Source organism: Solea solea, chromosome 1 (genome assembly GCF_958295425.1).
Source record: "Solea solea chromosome 1, fSolSol10.1, whole genome shotgun sequence".
Lineage (NCBI taxonomy): Eukaryota > Metazoa > Chordata > Actinopteri > Pleuronectiformes > Soleidae > Solea > Solea solea.
The window spans coordinates 7,900,355-7,926,507 of NC_081134.1; the positions used below are offsets into that span (position 1 = coordinate 7,900,355).

General features: G+C 40.3%; 3 protein-coding genes across 5 annotated transcripts; 1 reads left to right on the top strand and 2 right to left on the bottom strand.

Moving 5' to 3' along the window:
* The first annotated feature begins 2,023 nt into the window (after positions 1–2,023).
* Positions 2,024–6,933, top strand: kcnmb3 (potassium calcium-activated channel subfamily M regulatory beta subunit 3). The gene is made up of 4 exons (XM_058653858.1): positions 2,024–2,212; positions 4,207–4,410; positions 4,505–4,679; positions 6,297–6,933. Exons 1-4 carry the CDS (start codon positions 2,127–2,129, stop codon positions 6,663–6,665), a joined length of 834 nt encoding a protein of 277 aa, XP_058509841.1. The 5' UTR covers positions 2,024–2,126; the 3' UTR covers positions 6,666–6,933.
* A 719-nt stretch (positions 6,934–7,652) lies between these two features.
* Positions 7,653–21,598, bottom strand: LOC131463848 (phosphatidylinositol 4,5-bisphosphate 3-kinase catalytic subunit alpha isoform). Of its 2 annotated transcripts, none has more exons than XM_058635913.1 (21): positions 21,365–21,598; positions 19,720–20,135; positions 19,263–19,472; positions 18,888–19,138; positions 18,338–18,583; positions 18,081–18,166; positions 17,867–17,972; positions 16,288–16,440; positions 15,715–15,849; positions 15,375–15,499; positions 14,539–14,620; positions 14,223–14,387; positions 14,015–14,118; positions 13,723–13,894; positions 12,487–12,593; positions 11,911–12,032; positions 11,449–11,527; positions 11,099–11,269; positions 10,825–10,942; positions 10,569–10,720; positions 7,653–10,354 (listed from the first exon to the last, which is right to left on the bottom strand). In XM_058635913.1, exons 2-21 carry the CDS (start codon positions 20,069–20,071, stop codon positions 10,084–10,086), a joined length of 3,207 nt encoding a protein of 1,068 aa, XP_058491896.1. In that variant the 5' UTR covers positions 20,072–20,135; positions 21,365–21,598; the 3' UTR covers positions 7,653–10,083. The 2 variants fall into 2 exon arrangements, with proteins under 2 accessions (XP_058491896.1, XP_058491889.1); XM_058635906.1 differs by having other exon boundaries at positions 21,229–21,598.
* A 974-nt stretch (positions 21,599–22,572) lies between these two features.
* On the bottom strand, positions 22,573–25,489 carry LOC131462835 (calcium-activated potassium channel subunit beta-2-like). Of its 2 annotated transcripts, none has more exons than XM_058634377.1 (5): positions 24,849–25,489; positions 24,291–24,413; positions 23,987–24,157; positions 23,516–23,711; positions 22,573–23,271 (listed from the first exon to the last, which is right to left on the bottom strand). In XM_058634377.1, exons 2-5 carry the CDS (start codon positions 24,347–24,349, stop codon positions 22,987–22,989), a joined length of 711 nt encoding a protein of 236 aa, XP_058490360.1. In that variant the 5' UTR covers positions 24,350–24,413; positions 24,849–25,489; the 3' UTR covers positions 22,573–22,986. The 2 variants fall into 2 exon arrangements, with proteins under 2 accessions (XP_058490360.1, XP_058490354.1); XM_058634371.1 differs by having other exon boundaries at positions 23,987–24,160; positions 24,849–25,477.
* Between the last annotated feature and the right edge of the window lie 664 nt (positions 25,490–26,153).

The following is a 26,153-nucleotide window of genomic DNA, read 5'->3' on the forward strand; positions in this document are numbered from 1 at the left end:
GTTGAGTTAAATCCACAGTGCAGCAACCCATACTGAGCACAGACAAGGTGATGTCTTAGGTTACCAGGTGTTGGTAAGGTGCACCAAGCTTCATACATTTTTAATCTAGTCTTCTTCAGTTTCATCACTTCATCTCCTGCAGCTATGATGAAATGTGCCAGGCCCACAGCACGGCTACTCTGTACAGATCAGTGATATGATATGATATGATATATAGCACTTTTCCTAGTCTCAAGGACTTTACACAACAGGTTTGACATTCACACCCATAATCACATGCTGCTGGTGCAGCCACCAGGAGCAACACGGGGTTAAAGGAATACTTCACATATTTGCATTTAGCTTTGTATTACTAGAATAGGGGTATATAATATAACCAAGCGTCATAGTGAAGAAAGAAAGTATGTCACTTTTAAAGTTAAACAGTTGTCTATAACAGTCTGTCAAATGAGTTCAAACTACGCTGATTAAAGCTATCAGCTCCACACATAGCTCTCTCTGTTTTTCCTCAACATGGTGGTGTTTAGATCTTGTGTGAGACAAGCTGCAAACAGGTTGGAGAAGGACACAATGAATCTACCGCTCGAAAAAAAACCCAGTCGTTCATCAGTTTGACAAGATAAACGCTTCTTGTCCCTGCCCGCCCCTGCGCTGCCAGTGCATACACACAAACGCTCCCTCAGTCAGACACAGCTTTACAAGGTTAAGTCACCAGAAGTTATGTGCTGCAGCTTTAAGTGACTTTGAATGTCGCATGATTGTTTGCGCCAGACGAGCTGAGTACTTTAGAAAATGCTGATTATACACGCGACAGATTTGATGGATTAGGCAAATTGGACACTGTACTATAGTAGTGCATGTGAGAGTGGATGGTTGTTTGTCTCTATATGTGGCCCTGTGATGGACTGCCAACCTGTCCAGGGCGTACTCCGCCTTTCACCCTATGTCAGTTGCCATTGGCAGCGCCCCCGTGACTCTCATGTGGAGGATAAAGTGGTAGAAGATGGATGGATGATCACACACAGTAAAAATGCCAGAGGTCAGAGGATAACGGCCAGACTGGTTTGAAAGAATAGAACAGTTACTCAAATAACTACTCATTACAACCAAGGTATGCAGAGAGGACCATCTCTGAATGCACGACACATCAAATCTTGAAGCAGATGGGCGACAGCAGCAGAAGACCACAGCAGCTGCCACTTTATTAGGAGTCATGTGAACCTAATAAAGTGGCAGTGAGTGTAAATAACAGTTATAAAGTCAAAGCGATGATAGATATATCATGTAGACGAATCATGACCACATTTCCAAAAGAAAAAAGTGATAAAAGACCATTTTCTGAGTAACTATCTTTTGTACTTTTGTATTCAGATCTGAATAAATTAGGTTTGACACACTGTGCGTTTTATTGAATGTCATGGCTCTAAATCCAAGCTGCGGCGAAATTCCTACCACGGGGCTTCTTGCTATATTAAAAACAACTGTCGCCAATTTAATGTTACAACATGTTTTTTTCAGCAACCCATGAATAATATAAGGAGTTTGAATAACATAATAAACTCACCATCACCATCTTGCAACACAAACTGTCAAAAAAAAACGATATTCTGAAGGGTTTCATGCTGAGCAGCCTAATAAAGCAATGAAATGCTGCAGCACACACTTGTTTTGGGTCAGAGTCTCTTCGGTATTCATGTGTAAATGTGACTGATTTGACTCACACTTAACACCTCCTTCCTGTCCTGCCCTGCTTGTCCTTCAAGTGTTCCGTTCAAACTCAAAGTTAATAATCAAGCAGGGATTCAGCTTTTCCATAACAAACTGCTGCATGATGCAGCTGAGCCTCACAGGCCCACTGAGAGGCCATTAAGCATCCTACCTGCCTCACCTGTGCTGGTTTCTGTAGAAACACACAAGGGAAAGAAGGTGGTGTTGCACTCACCTTTGATAAACAAACAGGGATTTCCCCTGTGAATAAACTGCAATCTAGTCAACTCAGTCGTTCGCTGTGCTGCAATGAAGACACAAGATGATCTGGGAGTTGTGACAGAGAGATAGATTTGACTTCCAGATTGAGAGGAGCTTTGTTTTGTTGGTCTGAGCTAAAGGAAGTGGCTGCAGTAGTCATGTTCTTGAACACAACTTCTCCCCGGAAGTCGTTCAGCGTCCCCATTAACATCAACCTGCAGGGTGCTCGCAGGAGGCAGACACGGTAAGAGAGGACAATCGACCGAGACAGACGACAGGCAAGTCTTTGACAACACTGTCAGGAGTTCATTAAGAGGGAAAAACACTGGCCATGGGAACGTTAACGTTTCCCGTTCAAACTCTTGGGAAATGATGTGTTTGTGTGATTATACAGTGGACTTGTCTGTGAGCTGGAGAAATGACACACTCAGTCAAACACACCAGTGACAGGTGTGTGTTGACTAAAGTGAATATGACATTCTAGAACATTTACTCGTCAAGGAGACAAATATCAATCTGTTAAAGCTGTTGTATGACGACTCACTGAGGTCATCGCTGAGCGTTTTTCCATGGCACTGCTTCTGGTGGTGTCAGAAGGTAGTGATGATGATGATGGTGATGATGATGATGGTGAGACTCCCTCTGGAACAGAACAGCTCACTGCAGAATGTTGTCTCCAACAGAATATAACTGGAATTAAAGGAATACTTCACCGATTTGCAATTACCTTTGTATTACTAGAATAGGAGTAGTGTTTTTGAAAACTTGGGCTTCCCAACCTCAGTTTCCCCTGAGTGGAGAAATATCTTCATTCTTTTTTTGTTACGTGCCCACCAGTGACACTTGGTCCGAGCCTTGGCCTGAAACTGCAATGTAAATTCCACACTTTTTAGACCCACTCACAGGGGGACGGGACCTCTTTCCCAGAATGTAAACAGTGTCCACCATATTTGCTAACAGTTACGCTAACAGGACCAAGTGTCACTGGTGGGCACGTAACAAAGATAACAATGACAATATTTCTCAACTCAGGTTGGGAAGTACCATTTTTCAAAAATACTACCCCTATTCTAGTAATACAAAGGTAACTGCAAATCGGTGAAGTATTCCTTTAAATATCTCTGGCCCAGATGTCATGTCAGTGTTAGTACCGCAGAGCTGGGATTCAATATGCACGAGACTGAGTCAGATACGTGAAATCAAAAATGAGGCTTTATTGCTCTCTCAAAAACATGAACAAAAAAGAATGCCGAAGGCAAGAGCAAAAACGCTACTCCAAAAACACGAAAATAAAAGAACGCCAAAGGCAAGAAAAAAAGGTGAAAAAACAAACCTGTAACCACAAAACGAGAACTAGATCGACTTGGATCGTATCTCTAAACATGAAAAGAAAAACTAGATCAGCTTGATTATACACTCTAAGCATGAACAAGCTAACGATGAACATGGAGGCGAAAAACACACTGACAAAGAGAAATGAGTGACTTAAGAAGGGGAAAGGGAAAGGGGACCAGGTGCAAACACTCAAGGTAATCAGACAAGGACAAGGTAGACAAAGTGCAGACCAACAGGAAACCCTAAACCCTCACCAAAATAAAACAGGAAATGACAAAAACGTAACTCCCAAAACAAACATAACTAACAAATTTGCCAACCTGTAATATGTCAGACGATTCCCGCCCCTGTTTTAAAGGGACCTCACAGACTTCTGTCTGTGGTACTATGAAGCTATGATACTTTGAGAAGGTCCAGTTTTGTTTGTTTGAAATCCAAAATTTTAATTTTACATTTTAAACTGTGTGTTGAATTTGTTAAAATTGTAGTGCTTAACTTTGACATTTAAACAAATCGTCAGTGTTAGTTGTGCAATACTTTTTTGGATCATAAACCCTGTGTAACATACTCGGCTTGACTCATAGGAGGGAGTGGAATTCAGGATGAAACTGTTATTTTTAACAGTCACGTACAGAACCAAACGACACCTTGTCACTGTAACAGTCTAAATGTGGAAAGAAATATAGTTGTACGAGTAATAATTGAAGTCCGCCCCCAGGAGGAAGTGGAAAAATAATTATGCCAACAGAAAGAAGAAAAATGGACCAATTCAATTCATGAGTCAAACATGAATTCTGTTGACTTGTGGAATCAAAAATCTAATATGAAGCATTGTCTGATCAAATCTGTTCCACCCTCACGGCCATGTATGTATTGATATTCTGGTATGTTTGAGAGATGCAGGGAGTTCCTGAGCTCTGCAGCGGTGCACGACCAGGACTGGTGCAGAGGAGGGGATGGACGTGGAGGACAGAGAGCTCGGTCCCAGGTGCAGGTGTCGAGTGCTGGGGAGGACAGAGCCATCCTTCTGGGCTTCACAATGATGGCCTTCTCCGTGCTCATGTTCTTTCTGGTCGGCATCACCATGATCAAACCCTTTGTCACCAGGTACTCTGTGTCAGTCAGTGTCTTTGTGGTTTGCTGTGTGTGTTCGGAGTATGAATGTTGGGATCCCTAGAAATGTATTGCTCTTGTTTTCCAGTAACTGGGAAGAAGAGGCAGGTTGTATGCTGGTGCAGGCCGACATCCTTAAAGAGTGGGTGGACTGCAGAGGTATAAGCACCGTGCCGTGCCTCAGGGTGATGGTTAATCTCACAGGCTCCAATCAAAGTGCTTTTCTACACTTGGATGAAGAATCGGTCCTCCTCGCCCCTGAGGTACTGAAGCAAAGTCCAGCTTTTAGGTCTCACCTTACTCACCTGAGCTTCAGGTCTGAATCTGTTTCACACCACTGAGTGTTTAAGCAACACTTCTTTTACCTTAAAATAACAGATGGGTTAGAAAAACATGTTTGATGGGTCACTGAGAATGGTGCCTCTTTTCATTCCCACTCTGCACCTTGAACCTCTGTCCTTGCTCTATAAATGTGTTGAGTGGGTAGGAACACGGTGAGAAGGGTGTCACTTCAAGGGATGGTTCAGGTTTTTTTGAAGTGTAGTTGTATGAGGTACTGACCCATATATCTTCAAAATATGTTGGCTGCTTTATCTCACTGTTAGAAAACCTTTTGATGACTAGAAACTAAAGTTTGTGTTGCTTTGTAACTCACTCACTTCCTACCTAAGACACAAACTTAGCAAATAAGACAGCAGTGAGAACAGCATGTCTCTATGAGCTAAAAACATTGATTTTCTTTCTGTGGACATTTCTGAAAGAGAGTAAGCAGTTTACAAAATTAAGTTTGTCAAGTATAGTTTTTTTTGCTTATTTAAACCATAAAAGGGCCAGAAAATGTCCTGTGAGTCAGTGCTTTTGCCCATTTTACCAGATTAACGTTATGTACAATTTACTGCATGTTAAAATTATTATTTATGTATTAACAATTTTAAAGGATGGAAAATTGAAAGTTTTATTTAGAAAAAAACACTGTAGTTGTACAGGATTTTTTTAAATTTGAACAGTATAAAACATTTAAAATAACATTTGTTTGAGTCTTTGTCTCAATGTCCAAAAACAGGACAACTCTCTCCTCTCTGGTGACAAAGACGCTGAAGTGAAATTAACGTAATAACCACACGTTGGCTTTGACGTGCAATTTTTCCCATAGCATAACTGTAGCGTAATTGCGGTAACCCTAGGTGCACTTGTGCAAACGTGTCATCTGCGATACATTCGGTGTTAACGGGTGAAGTGGTCATCAAGACTAGTAAAGAAATATATAAATACATCCCATTTACCATTTCGTACGTAAATAAAATCTGTTTTTCTGAAACTGAAAGTGGAAAAACGCATGCTGGTTTTTGGCACAGTGGGCCAGCAGGGGGTGCACACAGCTCACGCAGCATTGACTTTGTGTCAGTATCTCGTACAAAAACACGTCACTCTGAATCAGAATCTCATACTCTCCAGGTCAACAGTAATGCTGAACTGAGGCCAATTACGCAGACCTTAAAGTCATCAAAAATCTGCTTGCTGCTGCGACACGTCCAGCACGTCCACCACAAAGTTTACCACTCAACACCAGGGATGTAGAACCACTCTGTGTAGCAGGTGATACTTTTGTTTCTCCTGAATCACAGATGTTTTCCTATTAGTCCTCATGTAGATTACAGGAGGACGCACAGTACTGTGATTTCTCTGTGTGCATAAGTACATCAGCAGATATTTTTAGGAGACGCTGCTCTTCAGTCCCACTTAGAGGTGGTATAAAAACAATCTTCAGAAGCCTACCTGTTTCTAAGTTTCTTTGAAAAGCTTGTAGATTATTGATTGCAATCAGCACTCCCAAATGTAACATGCAGATGAATGATAAAAATAACTCTCTTTTCTCTTAGTGTTTCTACTTACCCAAATGCCGCATGGACAGAACAGATCTTCAAGCGGAAGTTCAGAGAGTGAAGAAGGTGTTGGACGTCCAGCTGGGCAGCGCCTCGTCCTGCTTCACTGACCGCACGCGGTACCCCAGTGACGTCATCTTGAGCAGGAAGTACACGTGGAAGAAGGCCCTGTTTGCACTGCTGTGGCCCTGTGTGATGCTGGGTGGTGGAGCTCTGCTGGTGGGCCTCGTGAAGCTCACACAGTACTTGGCTCATCTGTCCGCTGAGGTGTGCAGTCAGGGTGCAGGGAGTCGGCTGACGACAAGATACACGCAGGGCAAACTGTACAGACTCCTCCGCAGGTCCAGCGCGCAGACGCCATCTTGATCAGTGATTATGTTGCCAATACTCAGAAGCCAAAGACATGATTTGTCAGAACTGGTGCACAGTGGGAACCAGGGCCAGTGAACTCTGCAGGGAATAGATTTAGTTATAGGTTCAGTGTGATACTTTATTCATATGTGTATAATAACTGTATACTCACATTTTTTTTTTTAAAGCCTTTTATATATACTTCAGGCTAGAGCCTTGCTGTACGGAGGTTGTCTTGCACCAGCCTGAACAGACAAATCAGCCAGACTCCATCTTCATTTCATATTTTGAAGCGGGAGCCACCGTACTTCCCTAATGTGCTTTGGAAAGGGACAGGTGAGAATAAGAGCGGAAAAAAAGCTCAATTCCAAGCCCAAAAACTGTTCAAATGGGCTTCCATTTTGCACAAACATTCAGTTTGACTCAAGGATGAACTGAACAAGTTTTTTGTGGTTAAACATTAAGGCAAACGCTCAAGCCATTTTCGTCTTGTGAATTAGTTATTTATAAAGAGGCCTTTAGATTGAGAATCCTCTCCAATTTGACACATTTTCAGTTGAACTTGTGGATTAACTCCTCAGATTTGGGTGGTCAAAGGTCAAGGTAGCTCATGTGTCTGTCATTAAATGTATTTTCGTCTCTTTGGATTAGCTAGCACTTGGGCATCTATTTACATAAGGTGTTCTGGGTTTTTTTTTTAGCTAATGCTCATGCTGCCACTTTAGTTGTTGAATAAATGTTCAACTTCTGATGCACAGAACACAAACAAAGCAAAGCAACTGACCCACAATTACGTTTGGCAGTGCGTGACAGAGCTCCATTCAAGGTGAATGAGAAGTTGTTCTGTTGACACCTCCACAGCACAAGTATGAGTCAGCTGTGTGTCATTGAAATTTAAACATGATTACAAGTCTGGTCAATCATTGCAAAACAATACAAATGTCCTTGTAAATAACAATTAGATTAGAACAATAATTAGTATAGAACAAGGTAATCATATGATTTAGATAAGGAAAATGTATTTATTCAACAGTACGATAAAATAAATGAATGCATACAGTTTATTATCAGACATGGCCATATGATGACTAAAAACTTATTTGAAGGTTTTTATGATATATACAGATGGACAGATAACTAACATGAATATGGTTCTGTTCAAAACATGCAGGGTAGTGTCTTCCTCCCCATTGTGCTTACAGGTCAGGAAATGTCTCTGTGAGACACGACAACCAAACTCTCACAACAGCATCAACTCCACGTCCTTCATTCAACAGTTCACCTCTACTGTGTCATTCATATTATTTCAACAACTAGAAGCTGTCTACTGGGTTTCATATACCTATGGTGCATGTTATGCGTGATTGCTCCGTTTCATTTGGTTAGCGGTTACATATATGAGTTTGCTTACATTTAAAAATACAAAAATATATTACCTCTGTAGTTATTCAAGGAAAGCATTTGCACATGTAGTAGCAGTATCTGTTACCTTCATTGTGACTTTGTTGTACCCCACACAAGTAACAAGGACATTTCTATACGTGAAATTCAAGTAAACAACATCAGGTCAAATAAAAAAAAGAGAGATATTCAAGGACCTCATGCATAATGCAGTGTAAGAAACAGAAAAGAATTATAACAAGTGTTGAGTATACAGGGAAACAGCATCCTTTTAGACAGTTATTTCATAAAGTAAATGGGGTCTAGCTTTCTTAGTTTGGGTCCGGCCCGCTGCTCTGTCTCCTGTACAGAAGCACATGCATCTCAATAGGATCGGTTTCACTGATGGTTTTCATAGCATGAACAGAAGTTTTTATCAAAAATGACACTTGTGTGACCAGGAAACCACCCTGTCGGGTGTCATTTTGGTAAAGCTGGAAGAACATTTACTGACCTCCAGCATACAGTATGTGTCTGTGCAGTGAAGAAATCTGCACTATTCTTCCACATGTAAGGGTGACAGTCACAGACCTGGCTGTTGCCATCTGGATCCATGTGGTACATGTGATGATGTCTCAAATTATCTTGAGTAAATGAGATCAAGAAGAAGACGGGAGCAAAACTCAACATTTCTAAGTATTTTACAGATGGCTTCGATTGGAGCTCCACACAGAAACCTGGGCGAGAAGCAAAAGGCAGGGTCCAAAGGCGTCTCTTAGTGTTCTTTTGTTAGGAAGTAGACAATACTGTTCCAGTGGAGCATTGCTTTTTTTTTTTTCTTCCATGTACTCTCGGTACTACGTTCAGGCACACTTCTCTCTGTGTGTGTATGTCTCTGCTCTACTCGGACTTCCGCTCTTTTTTTTTTGTATACAGTACATATTAGGATCACAACTTGCATAGTGTAACAGCACAGCACCCAAAAGAAAGATTAAACATCCTTTCCCCCTGCATTTCTTGCCTTAAACAGCTGAATGGCAAAAGGCCAATTCATAGCATGCCACTCAGCTGGCCATCATTAAACATTTCTGCACGTTCCACGATCCACCTGCACAGTGGGGTTGTTGCTGGACGTCAGCGTCGTCCAGCACAAAGTAATACTGATAGACAAAACACAACAAATACTGCAGAGATCAGTGCCATGAGTACACAAGACTTGGAATAGTACTGACTTTTTTTCTTTTTTGACGATACGACTGCTGAGAAGTGGGGGTTGCACATGTAGTACTTTGGCTCAGTAGAAAATAGAATCAAAAAGGAATATGTGCACCAAATGCAAACAAGTCTTTGAATATATCTCTGTACAAAGGTCAGTTAGGTGGTGGTGTGTTTTCTGAACTGAGGACACATCATCTGTGGGCTACAAATAAGTCGTTTCAGTTGCTTCAAAAGTGTTAAATGCTAGCTAAGTACTTTCAACAACAACAGGTCCTCTGTCAGTCTTGGACTTTAAGTGATGTTTGTCTGCCGGCCTGGCTACATGCGTCTTCAAAATTAGGTCGTGTAAATCAACAGTCAGTTCATCTTTAGGAAAAGCCAGCTGTGCTCATGGTAAACCACTTTGAGATGCTCCTGTCGTAATGCTAATGGATGTAGATGTTTTGAAAGACATTTTAGAACATAAATATGTGTCCGTATTGTTAGCATGAAGACAGTCAACGTATAGGTGTAGTACTTATTGAGTTCCTATGAAGAAGACAGATAAAAAATATAACTGCGCCCTGCCTTGTTGAGTTCATAGTGGAGGGAGAAGACATTAGGACACCTGTAAAACAGGAGCCTTTAGGCATTATGTCCCTGAAATAGGCCCTTCTGACCACAGTCATTCTGTGGTTCACCGGAACATCATATTTCAGAGTCAAATGCTGGCAGAAATATTAACCAGGTCTTGGTGTGTTTGGGAAAATACTTTTCTAGCTTCTCCATCCTCTTTTGGTTATTATGTGCTATTGTTGCCCCAGGCTATTACTTCTCACTCTCCTTAGATGCTCTTTTAGTTCATGGCGTGCTGGCGGATTGTGTGAAAGATCCAGTCCATTTTAGTAGTCCAGCCACCATGGTGAGCATCGTTCATCTGCTTCATGAAGTAGTCAAGGGCCTCTTGCTCGGTCTTGTCCAGGGCCAGGGTCTTCCTGATGTAAGCAATGTCGTCAAATGACTGCAACTCTGGCATGCCGGAGCCCAGCATCATGGAGAAGAGATTAATGAAGAGGTTGGCATGCTGCCGGATCGCCAGGTACGCTTTGTAACACATTTCCTGGAACCTGAGGTAAAGAAGAAGAAAAGAAATAACCCAAAGCAATGGAAGCAGTTAAGATGAGATGGGAGAGAAAACAATCAACAGATCAGCACAGTCAAGATGAAAACTCTGCACATCTGCCATGAAAAGGAGATTAATCCTCAGTTAAATCTGCTGAACCTCCCATTTTTTAAGCTTTGATTCAATCATTAATTCAAGTATTATTTTTCTGGTGCTACCTTTCGAACTCCCTTGTTTTGGTGCACTCTTGAGTTCCTTTGCTGATGACGATCAAGAAGTCCTGAGTAAGCACAAAGGGCACCCGTTCCCTCTTATACCCAAATTTCTTCTTTTTGTGGTCAAGGAAATGGCCGAAGTCTATGTGGAACAGCTGTGAAAATAGAAGAAAAAACATTAAATACATTAAAGTTACTAAGGTACTAAGCAATTATCACAGCTGTGTATCACAGAAAGGTTATCAAACATAATATTTACCTGTCCATCATCTTTGACCATAATGTTGCTATTGTGTCTGTCTCCTATTCCCAGGATAAATGTGGCTACACAGTAGCCTGCACATGAACGTGTGAACAGATCTATGGCCTGGTCATACCTACGGAATCAAACAAAATGGGAAATATTTCAGTTGCAGAGAGGATTGTGGTGACTGTGGCATATTGCTCTGACTTAAGGAAGAAATCATTGTGTGAATGAATCAAGAAAACCACTAAACAATCAAGCTGTACAGGTCACAGTTTTAGCCACTCACATCTCTCCCTTGTTCTTATCTTTAAGCCACTGATGCAGTGTGTGGCTGTTGAACTGCAGTGCCCCCTTCAGGCCTCCTTTACACTGGATCTGCATGATGGTGTGAGAGTTCCTCACCACCTCGATCAACCCGACGCAGTCGCCGATTGAGAGGCAACCGTACGGCAGCATCCTATGAGCATGGGGAACATTTAGAGAGGCAGCAGTGATGATCGTTATAATAAATGAGCCCAGGTGGACGACAGGGTTTGCCTCTCATATGCATTCACGCATACAGTGGCGAACATGAAAAGTCCAACACTAACAATGTGTACCAGCCTCCTTGCTGTCATGGAGAAGTGAGGAGCCTACCTGAGATCAAGGCCTTGGTTCTGCCAGATGTTCTCCATTATCCTAATGATCTGCAGTGTCAGCATGTCCTGCCTCAGATCTGCGGAGGCAAAAAGAGACAAGGAGGTAGAAGACAGTCAGGAGAAAACTAGCTGCTTAGCTAGTCTTTGATCAGCTCCGAATGAATTATTATGGAGCAGAGCTGTCAAAGTCAGGTTGGTCACAGACAGTGAATGCAGCAAAGTGTGATTCAAATAACGTGACATGTTTTCCTCTAAATTCCATGTTAAGAGCTTCCACGAGGTTGTGTTTGTGTATCATGATATGCCCTACAGGCACAGATTGAAAATTGCTGTATGCTCAGCAAGAAGACTGTCAAGTCTGTGTGAGAGAGAGTTTCTGTGAGAGTCAGAGAGGCAATGATGTAAAAAGTAGAAAAGCAGATAGTAAGAAGAGATCCAGAAACACATGGAGAACACTTACCATCTCCATTTTTGAAGATGATTTCATTGTTCTGAAAGAGCAACTCTGACATCATATCTGGGTTTTCCCAATTAAGCCATAGAGGTCGCTTGGCTGATGACATCATCCTGCATTCCTCCAGGCTGAAACAGACGCACACAGATTTTTTAAGAGAAAGAAAAATAACTGAGTGGAGACACTCGGCTACTGTGCTAATGAGCCATATTGTTGTAAGATCTTGACTTTATTATGCAACTACTTAGAGAAAATGTATAGTATACAATGATTTAGCTGTAAAATATAATATAAAATATAAATACAAATAAAAAGAAACTGAGACCTGACTCAAAACCATACATAATGCTCATTATGTCATCCACATCAAGTCATACAGACTTGGTTTATTGTGTTCTAAAAGCAATGTGCTAATTATGTCCCTAAATGTACTTTACCTACACACAAAATGCAATATGAATTACACTTAATTGTATTTTGAGCCTTAAAGACAGAAAGACAAAAGCAACACCTGCAGAGGAAATGAATAATAAATGCCAACGGCTACAGAGGAGAGTGTTAGATAAGAGAGTGCTGATGTACCGCAGGTTTCCCAGCTGATGAGCAGGATTCAGTGGGGAGGTGAAGCTTTGTAGTGCATCCATGTAGTCAGGTCTTCTCATCTGCTCCACCAGAAACTTCATTTGAACCTTAAAAGAGATAAAACAAATGAAAGAATCTGTGTTTTCCATTAATTACCTAGCCTGCAGCAGCACATAGTCACATTTTTATGGCCACAGTTTCAAAATGAACACTCTTATAAAAACATTAACGATCTCGGGTGTTTTCATCATTGCTTCATTGCAGAGCTGGACACGGTACATCAATTTGCTCAGTCTCAGCCCCACAGACTCTTCACAGACAGAACCTAATTCTGTGGTAAACATAATATCAGTTATTAATAAGCTGGTGCTGAGCAGCCTGGTAAACACACAGTAAATATGCAGGCAGATTACTGCTGCTCTTCAACACAATTGTTCTTGAGGTAATGCAGCTTCAAAGAAGGCTGCTCAGTAATAACATTTATCCTCTGGCAGCCACGTAGGAGGTCAACAGCCCTGAGCAATGATAAGTGAAAATAGCCTAAGGGACTTCATAATCCTGTGGTTAGACTAGTTGAGCGGATGGACACAGGTCATTTCATCATATATACCAGATTATACTGTTTACATTGAGACTGTTTACAAATTAGCAACAAAACCAACATATCGAATTAGCTAATGGCTAAAACCTTCTTATATAAGGTATCCATTTAATTCAAAATTACTTAATGCGCCCTTTACAGTTAAGTTACTAAAAATATCAGGGTTTTACCCCATTACAGAAAACAAACAAACACACATTTGCATGTCTAGACATACGTGACATAGTCAACCTTCAGTTGACATCTTCAGATCCCTTATTTCCCTTGTATTTCCCAAGAATTACACCAGTTTTTTAGTGTGTTTATCTCTATTAGTGACAGTTTAGAAATCAACAAAGCACAGCAAAGTTTGTATTGATAAAATATTTGAAATCCAATTGTTATGCTTCTTTCTACAATATAATATAATTCTATTCATCTTTACTTATTGCTTTAAAAATCATGCCATGCTTTAGAAAAGTATCATCCTGGCTTGGTTAACCCACAATCAGCTGCAGGGACCTAAAGGCAACTGTCCAAACTCTTATGGCACTCCTTTATTGTTGCATCTGTGAAGCCAGACTGACCAGATGTTGTCACAATTAAACTCAACGATTCAGTGGATCACATTTAACAGCTTGCGGCTGTTGGGTTACCTTCTGTGCCTCATCTTTTTTCTCCTGTTTGAGGAGTTCAGTGAGATTGATAAGTTTCTCCATGGCCTCCACCTGTCTGCCCAGGTGCTTCAGATACATGCCACAGGCCCGGCAGTACGATTCCAGCAGCAGGCCAAACCGCTGGCTCACCGTCTTGTTGTGCATCTCTGACCTGTGAACATAAATACAAGGAAAAAAGAATTATGCAAAAGCCTCTGTAGACAACACAATCTGGAACAAGGCAGTTAAGTTACATCCAAATAGCTACTGAGACCATTTGAAATGAACTCACTTTAAATGCCAGAAGAAGAAATGTCCTATCCTTTGATTGGTTAATGCCTTTTTCAGCAAGAAGCGTGCAAGTGGGTTATCAAGGTACTGCTCATACTTTAGAACCTACACAGACAAAGAAACACATCCCCAAAAAAAGTTACAAACAAACAATGTAAAACCAGTAAAGTATATGAAAATGAAACCTTTACATTATTATAGATGCAAACCTGAACTAGTTGAATGAGATATTGAGAAAGTTTGTCATCCGTTAGATATTTCTCAAGGCACTTCACGGCAAACTCTCTGATCATGGGATCGGGGAAGTTGCAATCCAGCAACTCCATGGCTTGTTCTGGCTTGATAGCAGGCCAGTCCTTCAGAAGGCAATACATCTGAAATAAAAAAAAAAAACCATATAAATAACCACTTTAATACTAGACACCTGATTTGTGACATTTCAATGGCAATTCATGTTGGGCACATCTTAGACAAGTCTATTCTGACATATGATCGTCGTTCAAAATGACAGAAACCTGAGCCTACCTGTGCAACCTCATCTCTGGAGTTCCATTTCACAGCCAACAGGATCTTTGGAAGGATCTCTGGCATGTTGACACAGTCTTGTCTAAAAACAGTTGAGAGAAAAAAAAAGATGGTTTCATCTCGGTCAATCCCACGTGTTTGATCCTTTTGATCAAGTTGGGATTTGTGTGACACACTGTGACTTGTGAAAATTTTTTTATTTTTAACAATTATCTTTGAAATATTTATAAAGAAACACAGGTTGTTGGAGTGAGCTCTATGTCCTAAAGCGATCCTTTGCATTTTTGTGAGTGATTGCACTGTGTGCCAGATAAAATAGCACTGCAGTGGCAGCACCTATTCTGTGTTTTAATGCAGATGCTGCTACGGGAATACAAAAATCATGTAAGATGATACGTCATTCCTGATAAACAGCGTTCTCGTGCAAGTTTAGTACTGAAACGTAAATACAACACAGTACATATTTGACAACATTTAAGAGTTTCCCTTGCAGTCTTAGACCAATCATCACCAGAACACCTAAAACAAGACTTCAGTAAATGGATTTCAAGTTGAGCTTTTTCATCCTCTCACAACCATCTCACGTTGTAAAATTTATATTCCTGTAGTGTCAGTGGCCATGACTTGTGGAGTAACAGAGTAGAGAGTGTGTAATTTATTTTAGTTCAGGTGCGGTGGTTATGTATAACAGAGGTTGGGAAAACCTCGCCCATATAAAAATGTGTAAAATTTAATGATTTGGCTAGGTTAGTGAATATCCAATCCAAATAGACAACTCATACATTTATAGACCCTCAAAAACTTCACATCATGTTTTGCAAACATAGACACATTACCTGTGCCTCCACAGAAAGTCTTTCTCCTGCTCAGTGATTTCAGACAGCGGGTCTCTGTTGCATACCAGTCGTAGCTGCTCATTATCGCTGTCAGTCAGGGGGTTGTCACGTGCCAGTCTGTTACTCTGTGACACCATATCACACAAGATTTAATAAAATGTATCAATCAATGTCAGCATCAAACGGACTAGTGTTGCATAAACCTTAATGTGTGAATAAAACAGTGATATTATGTCAGTCTGTACACCATGATTGACCTATGATGAGGCAGCTGTTTAGCATATAAAACATCTGATTTCACAATGACTGAGATAAAAAAAAAAGAAGCTTGTTATCTTACCAAACCAGTGTGGCAGTAATTGAAACCTAACTCTCTGGATATATTCCAGTTTGCATGATCCTCAATGGTGGTCATATCTGGGAACTTGACAGGGCAACTGAAATGGTCAAACTCCAGTTCAAGACAAGGGGTTTCCTGCATGTTTAGACAGCGTTTGAAGAGGAAAGGTCAAAGAAAGATGACTGGGTCAGTGGGGTATTAATTAAGTAGAATAAGAATCTTGGTTGCTTAAATCTTATAAACCCCTATAAACCTTGTTATGAGCTCAATTAACAATGAGCCATGAGACTTAGAGATCTGCAGACATAGGCACAATACTGCACACATTTACATCATTATTCTCTAATACATTCTTTTCTAAATGCTATGATTACCTGCATCTTATAATTTCCATTATAATTCTTATTTATTTTATTTTTTTACAGAATATTATTATATCAAGACATTTCCATGGCAGAGGAGAGGAGAGCAAAAATACTTTTGAAATCAATAATTTAGATCAATATTTGCTCTGTGCACTCACTACTGCAATGAGTCAAAATAACACCCAGAGCATTAATATTTGCCGTTCACCTTGTTGGGGTTGGAACCTGTGACGCCGATAGGGTTTAACAGGTCCTCCAAACCGTGTGGGACAGGCCAAAGGTTGAGAGCCATCTTTCCTGCTACTAATGTGTGGGTATAGTCAAACAAGTTGATATTGCCCCAGGCCAGAGGACAGTGCTCCTAGAGGAAAATACAAGTGGAATGATGCAAATGAAGATTAAACACAGCTCAGGGCTATTAGACAGAAAGGCAAGGAATTTGCTCATTCCCATGCAGAAATTAACTGACCTTGTTAACAGCTTTGCCTCACTAAAAGAACAACTAAGCAATGTGGTGAAATTCAAATCACCACATTGCACCCAACATGTTCACATTTTTCACAAAATATGTGATATCAAATTATTCACAATGTGTAATTACACTCTAATTCCTGGTTGTTATTATTATTATTATTATTATTATTATTATTATTATTATTATTATTATTAATAATAAAAAGGAGCCATATTGTAAGTATTGACTGTTGCCTCTTCTTCACAGTTGACATTTTGACACTTCACATAAGTAAAACCCCAATAGTAAATAATCAACCTAATGAAGATCAAGTTCTTTTTATCTTCCTCGGTTCCCAAGGAGCATGCTCGCTCACTGTTACACTATCCTGACAAATACAGTAGGCTGCGTTCACACCCAGTATTAACATCCATCCTCAGTGATCCGATTACATGTAGATTGTGCCAAGTGCAACTATTCACACCTGGAATGAAAATGCATCCTGGATGTGTCCCATGAGATCTGTTTTTGCTTCCCTAATCTCACTGCACCAATGACCCTCTTTACACCTGACCTTAGAATGCGTTTCAGCAATTGGATAGCGCTTCACCATATGCATTTACACCTGGTATTAACATGCATCTCCGGTGTCCACAACAAGATCCGATTGCTATCCGATCACAGAAAACTTAATTTTTATTTTTATTTCGATGCCAAGTGTAAAGGGGGCCAGTGTGTATGTCTGGAGTTGATTCTCTCCACTGTCGCCAAGTGCTTGATCATTGTGTTCATGTTGGGTCTCTCTAAAAAAAATTGTAAGGTCTTGACCTTACAATGTGAAGTGCCTTGAGATAATAAATGTTATGAATTAATTGCTATACAAATAAAGCTGAATTGAAGTGAAAGATCAGTGTTAATATTGTGGTGGTGGCTACAAATAAATCAACATACTGTGGCTTAGAGGATGTCAGCTGAGGAGGCTGTCCCTAATGCCTCCTGAGAGAATTACTGCAAATTCTTGCATTTCAGGAATGTGACCGTATGAGTCCTCAAACCACCTACTTCTGTGGGTATTTTGAGGATTTGAGGACGTATTGAGGATGGAGTGGATGTGATCAGACCTGTACTTGACACAATCCGACTGTGATTGCTCTACTCTAGGACAGATGTTAATACCAGGTCTGAATGGGTTAAAATTCAACAGAGCTGTTGTTAATGCTATAAATCTGACCTGTGGTTTTCCTGCAATAACAATTCAAAATGTCTTCTGTGAAAAAGACCTACACATATGCCAGACATACTGTTTAATTTCAAAGTAGCATTCACTGCTGACCTCTTTAGCACCCTTCCTCCCCTTCACAGAGCAGATGGAGAGGCAGAGTCTTGCAGCACTGGGGATGTCTGGAATGTACATGTCGTAGTTAAGCCACTCATTCCACCTGGAATAAAAAGGGAAACAACAATCACCATAATCAATAACATTACTGCAGCACAGCTGAGTGAAAATGCTGACTAAACAACACTAAACTTCACTAAATGTGTACTACCTAGGGTTTGAACAGGGCACCCGCTGAGTGTTGACATTGTCACATAACTGCTCTCCACCGTGGTATATCCCGGTCCTGACGTAGATCTGGAGAACAACAGATTTATATACTAAGTCCTTGCTTAATAATGACATATTTCAATGCATATCCAAATGGATGTTAGATTATAGTTAGGATTAATATAAATCAACAAAAAAAACTTAAAAGAAAGCAAAATGAGGTGGTTACAGCACCACATTAATATGCTGTTTTTGTACCTTGTCAATGTCTCTGATATTGACATTGACGTATGTGGCGCACAATATCCTGATCCTTAGTGTTCCGTTTATAGTCCACAGAGACTTGGTGGCTGTTTCCCCATTCATGTAAGGTGTCGCTGTAGATATTCGCCTTGCATATGATGGCATGGTGAAATTGTCCATGGGTAACTGAGAGTACAAGCTGTCTTTTGACATTAGCATCAGGTTGGGCATCCGTCCCAGCATGATACAGCTGCGCACATACTGTTGAGGGCAGACAAAGAGACGTTTTGAAGTCATTCTGACTTTTTCAAATCCATTTACATTACTAGGTTTAATTATTTGATTTTACCGCAAGAACTCAGCAATAATGGAAAGATTCAACATTTTGTAGACATACCAGGATATGTAAAGTCTATTGTTCAGTCAACAGATTTTACAGGCAGCAAATTCTATCATGAATGTCAAGTTAATTTGCACTGGTTAACAATTTGATGTACAGTAGATATATTCACTCTTTAAGGGTTATAGCATCTAATGCAGCTAAGCAAGGGTTAAATTAGATTACCTTGTACTGACTCAGAGGGTATTTCTCCAGTAAGTACTCATCACAGCCACAGACTTTGAGGATGTATTTTCCCTGATACTCCTGCACACACATCTTCAACTGCTCCTGAGAGAGCAGCATGCTGCGTGTCTTCTTACGAATGGCTTCTGCTATTACCTGCTCTGGCACATAGTCATGGTTGATTTTTAGGGTATACTTCTGTTTGTCATTGCTGGGTGACACAATAACCCAAATGACGACTATGATTTGACCTGAAGGAAAGAAAGAAAATATCACTATTTCAAACACTATCATTTTTAACATACTGAATAAGGAAATAGAATAACGTGAATGATTCAGAGAATTTTCCTCCAAGGCAATGAAATAGTAGCTTACCTTTATCTAGTTTGTTGTAGATGTGTCGGGGAAGTTCTACTGAGGATTCTACATTTGGAGGGTACACGTACAAAGCTCTACTGTGTGGTCCGTTGTTGTCTCGGAGGTCCACAGCTTCTTTGCAAACATTTAAAATGTTCCTCCTGAAGTCCTGAACTTCTGAATCTTTCACCACATCAAACTCACATATAGGCATTCCAATAGCAAAACCTACAAGACAAAATAAATACAAAAACAGAATTTTGAGTAAATTCACCTAAAAATGATTTAAAATGTATTTTTCATGGCATGTAAAATTGAAACATTATGCATTTCATAAGGTTTGAATATGTTGTGGCCAGAATATTCCACTGGTATTATGTTAATCCTCCTGAATCACAGCCAATGGATGTTAGAGTGCATTAATATAAAGCACATTAGGTTGTTTTGTAAGAGCACAAGAATTCAAGAGCCATACCTATCTCACGGTTGAGAATTTTCTCTTCTCTGTTGCCCACTGGCTCAATAACTTTGAGAAAGGCTTGGAAGAGTCTAAGATCACACAACCTCCGGGTCTCATCATAAAATTCCTCCCGCTCTGCCTCCTGAGTGACGCTGACAAAGATGTAGGAGCTCTCCTCTTGCAGCAGATGGTATAGAGGGTACTTCCTGGCCTCTTTGAAAAGCTCATGCTTGACTGTGATCAGCGTGGCCTCCCGGAGGCACTCCAATGTAAGAATCATGCCATTTGGCAAGAGGCAGTCCACTAGGATGCTGGGGGGCATCAAGTGCATCCCCCATAGTTCTCCCGAAGAAGGCCTGGGAGGCATGGTTGTGCCAGCAAATCTGTTCCTTTCAGAGGCTGGTAATTATCAGATGAGCGATGTCAACTAACTGTGAGAAAGAAGGAAACAGAATTAAAGACCAGCCACAGACCTGAGTACTGAAATACAAAACAGTGACAGTAACTATCTCACATTAGTCATTGTAGACCTGTATAAGAACTGAAAAAACATGAAAATGTTAAATACACACTCCTGTGGGTATCCCAATTTAACACGGAATGCCAAGCTTTTGTGAAATATAAAAGTTAAACATAATTATGCTTATGGTGCTTATGCTTATAAGTTATTGTATGGTTAAGTATATTTGTTTGTTTTTCATTATTTATGGCCATACTTAGACTTAGCATTCAGATGTACACAATATTGGTGCACAGTATAACACTGAATGTTGATAAAGGTCTGTCCGTCTGTCTATCTATCTATCTATCTATCTATCTATCTAATGAAAAGACATCAAGGCAACTGCCTAACGATCCAGATTGTATTTAATGATTTTGAGGGTATTTTCAATCAGATATGCAGATAATAGCACCACATTTATGACAGCCTTAACGACGTATCTTGCTTTAAGATAAGACATCACTTTGTTTACTGAAATGTAATAACATGAGCGTCTAAACTAACGAACACACAACATATCATTGTTTTACATGAAGACACATGTTTATTTTTCGCTTTTAACGGGTCAGTGTTAAGCTAACTCGTGCCAGGTGGTGTGAAACAAAATAAATTCAAAAATCATGTAAACAATCCTGCTAGCTATCAAGTAACACCCACGCTCACTTCAATGTGGCTAACATTACTAAGGTTTAGCTTTTGGCCCAGGCTTGATAGTCACCTCGACTAGCCTCAGTTAAATGCTGCTGTTTTAACTTGGTGGGTTAGTGTTATGTGGTGTTTTTGTTTTTCTGTTTTAAGATAGCTAACTAGCTTGCAATGCTAACCAGATTCACTAAGCGGATCAATGTCATTTTGCAATATAAAAACCTCCACTCACATACAGGCTAATGCTAGTCTGGCGTTACTAAAGTGATTTGGGTGCGACCACATAATTTGCCCTCTGAATTTTTTTTGTGTGTTTTGATGAACAAGAAAAAAATAATACATAATAAAATATGAGTGAGAAAAAAACACCATGCTACCTGTGTCAGATAACTAACGCCACCCGGTTAGCCGCGAAGCCACTCAGCCAGCACAAACATTAGCATCGGCTAGCTGTCTTAAAATCCCATTCGTGCCCGCTCTTGAAGTCTCAGCCAGCGGTGCTAGCTCTCTAACCTTAGTCCATCCAAGCAATGACACCGAGGCTCGGGACAGTCCCGCTTCTGTGAGGAAAAGGACGCCACTAGCTCCCGAAAATGTTGTCAATACGCTGTAGTGGAATAAGTATATAATAGTTCATAATGTCCCTCATTGTGCTGTCCCCAATACACACTCCTTTCAGTTTGGTAGCACGCTAGTTCCACACAGCTAGGCTGCTCGAGGATTGCTAGCACCATCATCATCATCATCATCATTCATGGACCGCCCTCACTCCCTCTCACAGCAAACACACACTGGTGTTAAGCTCCTGGGCAGATCAGCCTGTACTGTCATGAGATGAGACTCAGGAATTCACTGGAAACCGCTTCACATCTCAAAAATTCCACCAAAAAGCACATGAGGGAAAAAAAACTGAAGCGAGATGCAGCATTAGCATTATGGACACTCCAGTGAAAAAAGCACAGTAGTAGTAGTAATAATAATAATGTACTGTAATAAAGGCACAAATAAAGGTCCATATCACAATACAAGAAAACAAACAATGAATAAAGATTGTCTTACTTATATTGCAAATTGTGCTTTATTGTTATTGTATATATGTTTTTATGTTTCCCTTATGTCAAACAGCATAACATTTCAATGGATATCAGTGGTTTACATAACTCAGGATAATGATATTAAAATAAAGGAAAACGGAATTAAAAGATAGTGATCAAAAAAAACCTCAGACAGTGGTGTGTGTTTTACATGGAGATAACCAACACTTGCAGTGAGATGAGTGACCTCAAATGCAAACATCAATGTATGTAGCCATTACAGCGTCAGTGATTCCAAAAAATACGTGTTTATTTGTTGTTTTTTATGTGATGACCTAGACGTGGATTCATTAACTGTGCACTAGTTTGCAGAAACAGAATTATTGGTATTTTGTTTGGCCACATTTGTGTGTCTGTAAGCAAACTTTCTGGCGATATAGGTTTTGGCTCAAGGAAGATATTATTCACTTTGAGGGTGATCCAGACACGGATGCTAATTTTAAGATTCTTTTATTATTATTATTATTTTTTTTTTTTTTTTAATCCATTCTTAACCTTGTGAGAAGAGAGAGTGTATTGATTCTGTGGGAAACTGAGTAACCATGGCAGAGGTTTGCTCTTTCTGAGTGCTGTCTCTATTTATTATAGCAATATTTTGATCCATATTTAATGTGTGCTCAAAAACAGTCATAACAGTCACTGTACTTGGTCATATTTTTAGAGACAGTACAGGCTTTTACTTGTCAGTTCAAATATGTTTTGGTATTCTCATATCAAGTGCACGCTTATAATGCTCTGTATTTAAGATTACAGGTTAAATAAACTTTCTTCTTAACATGTAACCTCAGAACAATTTACAAAGCTTTAACACCATGCAAAACCCAGGCACAGTTGTCCCTGTGTAAGAGCCAGTTAAATGTCTGACTGTTTCCGCTGCGGAACAGTCCCTCCACTTTCATAAACATCCACATCCTCAGTGAATGTCAACTGTTCCTACAGTCTCAGCTGAAGAGGAAAGTTTGCAGAAGATCAGAGCAAGGTTGTTCAGTCCCTGTTCATGTCGTGTGTTCGCCACCAAACCACCATAGGTGTGAACATATTTCACCTCTTGATCTTCCCTATCTCCTCACACAGTCTGGAGAGGTACTGAGTGAGCTTCACCATCATAATGATGAGAGCCCCTCCTGTGATCATGCATGAGGGCCAGAGCAGCGAGTGGAAGACAGCGCTGTGGTCATAGAGCCGGGTCAGAAGGACGGTCTCCTGCTGCTCCATCGGGTCATAGTAACATGGGACCTCCTGGTTCACCTTCAGGCGCTCAGAGATGTTCATAATCATGGTGTGCAAAGCCACTGTGTCCTTCTGGCACCTGGGCACATAAAAACACTGCAAGCACAGGATTGAGAGACACTGAGGTTACGTCAAGGTCAAAAGGTTTTGTTTATCTCACAACACTGAATACATCACCGTTCATGAATTGTCTTTTTGCTTGACCAGGAAAATCCTATCTGCTAACATTTTCTGCACAGGGAGCAGGATGCATCTATAACCAGGCCAACATCTGACAGCCTCTGCCAACATTTGAAACGGTTCAGTAAATCGTTGTATTTTCCCTCTGGCACATACTCACTTCAGAGCTGGCATCCTGGGTCTCCTCATTGTGGGATAAACGGCTGACACGGCCTGTGTTATTGACGCTCACGTAGACCTGCAGACAGGGGTATTTGGAGACTCTCCAGCAGTCTGACCCACAGTTGTAGGAACAGTTCATGTCTGCTGTGACCGTGGAGTTGCGAACAACACACACACCCTCCTCTGTCCACACACTGTGTTGACATTTAAATGAAAATCCAATTTAATGCAGAAAAAAATAAAACAGCATTTTGGCGATCTCATGGTCTGAAATCAACTCTCTTTGAGGTGTAATTTTTTTTTCTCCTGAAAATCTGGTTACACAAAGCATTTAGTTTTGCAATTTTCAGCCTGAGAGAGCACTGAAGCAGTTTGTCAACAAGCTTACCTGATGAATAAAACATGTTTGTGACAGGAAAATCAAAGTTAACGCCATCATAATATGCAAAAAGAAGGGCTGTAGGCCTACCTGTCTGCATAGGAGCGTAATGTAGTAATCCCCAACACAAAGTACATCATGACAGATGAGAGGATCATCCCAAGACCGAGGAGAATAGCTCGATCTTCACCAGGCTTTCGAGCTGTCACTGTTTTCTTCTTGTCCAATAAATCTACCTCACGGAATTTCTGGTAGATTGACCTGCTGATGGAAAACCACGAGGGGTTGTTATTTATTTTGCCAATGATATGAAAATCAAAGGGCATGCAATTCCATTTTTAACCTCTGCATTTTGAGAGAATCTCTTGGCCTGAAATGGTGCTGAACTTGTTACCTCCTTTCATTTCCTCTTCCCGACACTGCCGCATTTCTGGCCCCAGCCAGAAAGAACATCTTTCTTGATGATCTGTGTCCTACAGTGCTCGCCGAAGCCGAACGGAAAGATTGTTGAAAGGACCTGTTGAGAATCCGAGCCAATTTTATATTTAGCTGTAATGCAGCATAGGGTTTGTCACACTGAAATGAATGTCCACTACTAGGACTGTAATCATCAACAGACACACCAATCCACAAAACTACTGTGTAAACACAACAACAACAAATCATACTCCTACCTTTGGTGCATGTTTTCCGTCAGTCACAGGGTTGTTTTTTTTGTAGTAAATATATCCAGTTGGCACAAAAAGAACTAAGTTTGAATCGAACTATCCTACAAACAGCAGTTCCTGGATATCAGACTACGATGATGGGCTGGCACAGGAAGCACCACAGATATACTGTAATAGTCTCCACCAGGTAAACATGCTATTTTAAACACAAAGAAACGCAGCAAAAGGGCAAACAAGATGACAGATGTTAATGCTGATGAGGTGCTCCATGTGCTAAAACCTACCTGCTACGTCCTGAACTCTTCAGCTGTCAACACAAAGTCATTGGGTCCTCTCTCCACACAAGAGCAACAACTTCCATGTGCCTCCTCTTTCTCTCTGCAGGTCCTACCATTTGCAGAAAACACAGTATTCAGTACTGGACATGTGCCATAAACAACATTAGCCTTGATTCAGCAAATGAATGGACATTATGAATTATTGAGTCAATGCAAACCCACTCAGGAAATTGCCAGGTATTTATTCATCAGCACAATGGAACAAAAGAGAAACAAATGTGTTTACATGGCCGTGATATTAACTGTGTGTGGTTTTCTACACTTATCAAAGCAATGCTGTCACTGCCTTGACAAAATCAATGGAGTGCTGCATCATGAGTCAGAGGCAGATAAGAAATACTATTAAATCACATGGTATACCAACAGTGAACAAGAGTAAATTCTGCTGACAATGTGCACCAGGCTGCATGGATATACTGTAGTTCACAATAGACTGTGTGTGTTATATCTTTTCATTATACCATGAAGGAAAAAAAAACTTTCAACCTGTAGAAAGAGATTATAAAGAGGTCATATTTTTTAGTCTGTCAGCAGCATAACTCAAAAAGTTAAGGACCGTTTTTGTTGAATTTTCCTATGTTTGTAGATTTTAATTTTTACAGATTACCACTTGAATGTATTAACACTGTGGGAAACTGATCGGCCTGGGTATGCGTTCCCATGTTTGATGTTTGTTTTATATTTGTTTTTTCAGCACAGAACATTGACTTGTCTTTGCTCTTTTTTTTAAAAAAAAACAAAAAAAAAACATTTTGTCTAATTGTGTTGTATTGTTGATAATTTCCTTGGCAACAAAATAGTACATCCCAAGGTATTTACTGACGTTTTAAAATCAAAATCAACCCGATATTGTTCGTTTTCTTTCCTCCAGAAGCAGAATAATAGTAGTACACAATGAAATTGATTTCAAATGATTGGATATTTTGTAGCCAGTCCTCTAACATTTTCATTTATGCGGGGAAAACAAACTCAGAAGATTGCTGGAAGAGCACACTTAGAAAACAAGCCAACAAGTTCCTTTTAGATGAGTAATTTCCTTATTGTATTACATTCCCAGCTGCTTAGAGGAAATGTTGCTGAGAGTCAACTCCAGTATGACACAACAAATCTGAAGGAATGACATCTGCATTCATGGTTTTCTCAAAACATTCCATGCAGCGCCGCATGCATATACACAACAAAGAGAGGCACTTACACAAGTTTTACGCTTTGGCTGACAACTTTTCTCCTTCGTAAAAGCATGTTGACCGC

Coding starts and splice junctions, on each gene's coding strand:
- kcnmb3 (XM_058653858.1), top strand. CDS start 2,127: ATGTTCTTGAACACAACTTCTCCCCGGAAGTCGTTCAGCGTCCCCATT. Junction 2,213..4,206: donor GCTCGCAGGAGGCAGACACG/GTAAGAGAGGAC, acceptor TGAGAGATGCAG/GGAGTTCCTGAGCTCTGCAG. Junction 4,680..6,296: donor CGGTCCTCCTCGCCCCTGAG/GTACTGAAGCAA, acceptor CTTTTCTCTTAG/TGTTTCTACTTACCCAAATG.
- LOC131463848 (XM_058635913.1), bottom strand. CDS start 20,071: ATGCCTCCCAGGCCTTCTTCGGGAGAACTATGGGGGATGCACTTGATG. Junction 18,167..18,337: donor ATATCAGAGACATTGACAAG/GTACAAAAACAG, acceptor GTTGTTCTCCAG/ATCTACGTCAGGACCGGGAT. Junction 11,270..11,448: donor AACCAAGGCCTTGATCTCAG/GTAGGCTCCTCA, acceptor CCATGCTCATAG/GATGCTGCCGTACGGTTGCC.
- LOC131462835 (XM_058634371.1), bottom strand. CDS start 24,349: ATGTTCTTTCTGGCTGGGGCCAGAAATGCGGCAGTGTCGGGAAGAGGA. Junction 24,161..24,290: donor GGAAGAGGAAATGAAAGGAG/GTAACAAGTTCA, acceptor GTTTTCCATCAG/CAGGTCAATCTACCAGAAAT. Junction 23,272..23,515: donor CCCAGGATGCCAGCTCTGAA/GTGAGTATGTGC, acceptor CTGTGCTTGCAG/TGTTTTTATGTGCCCAGGTG.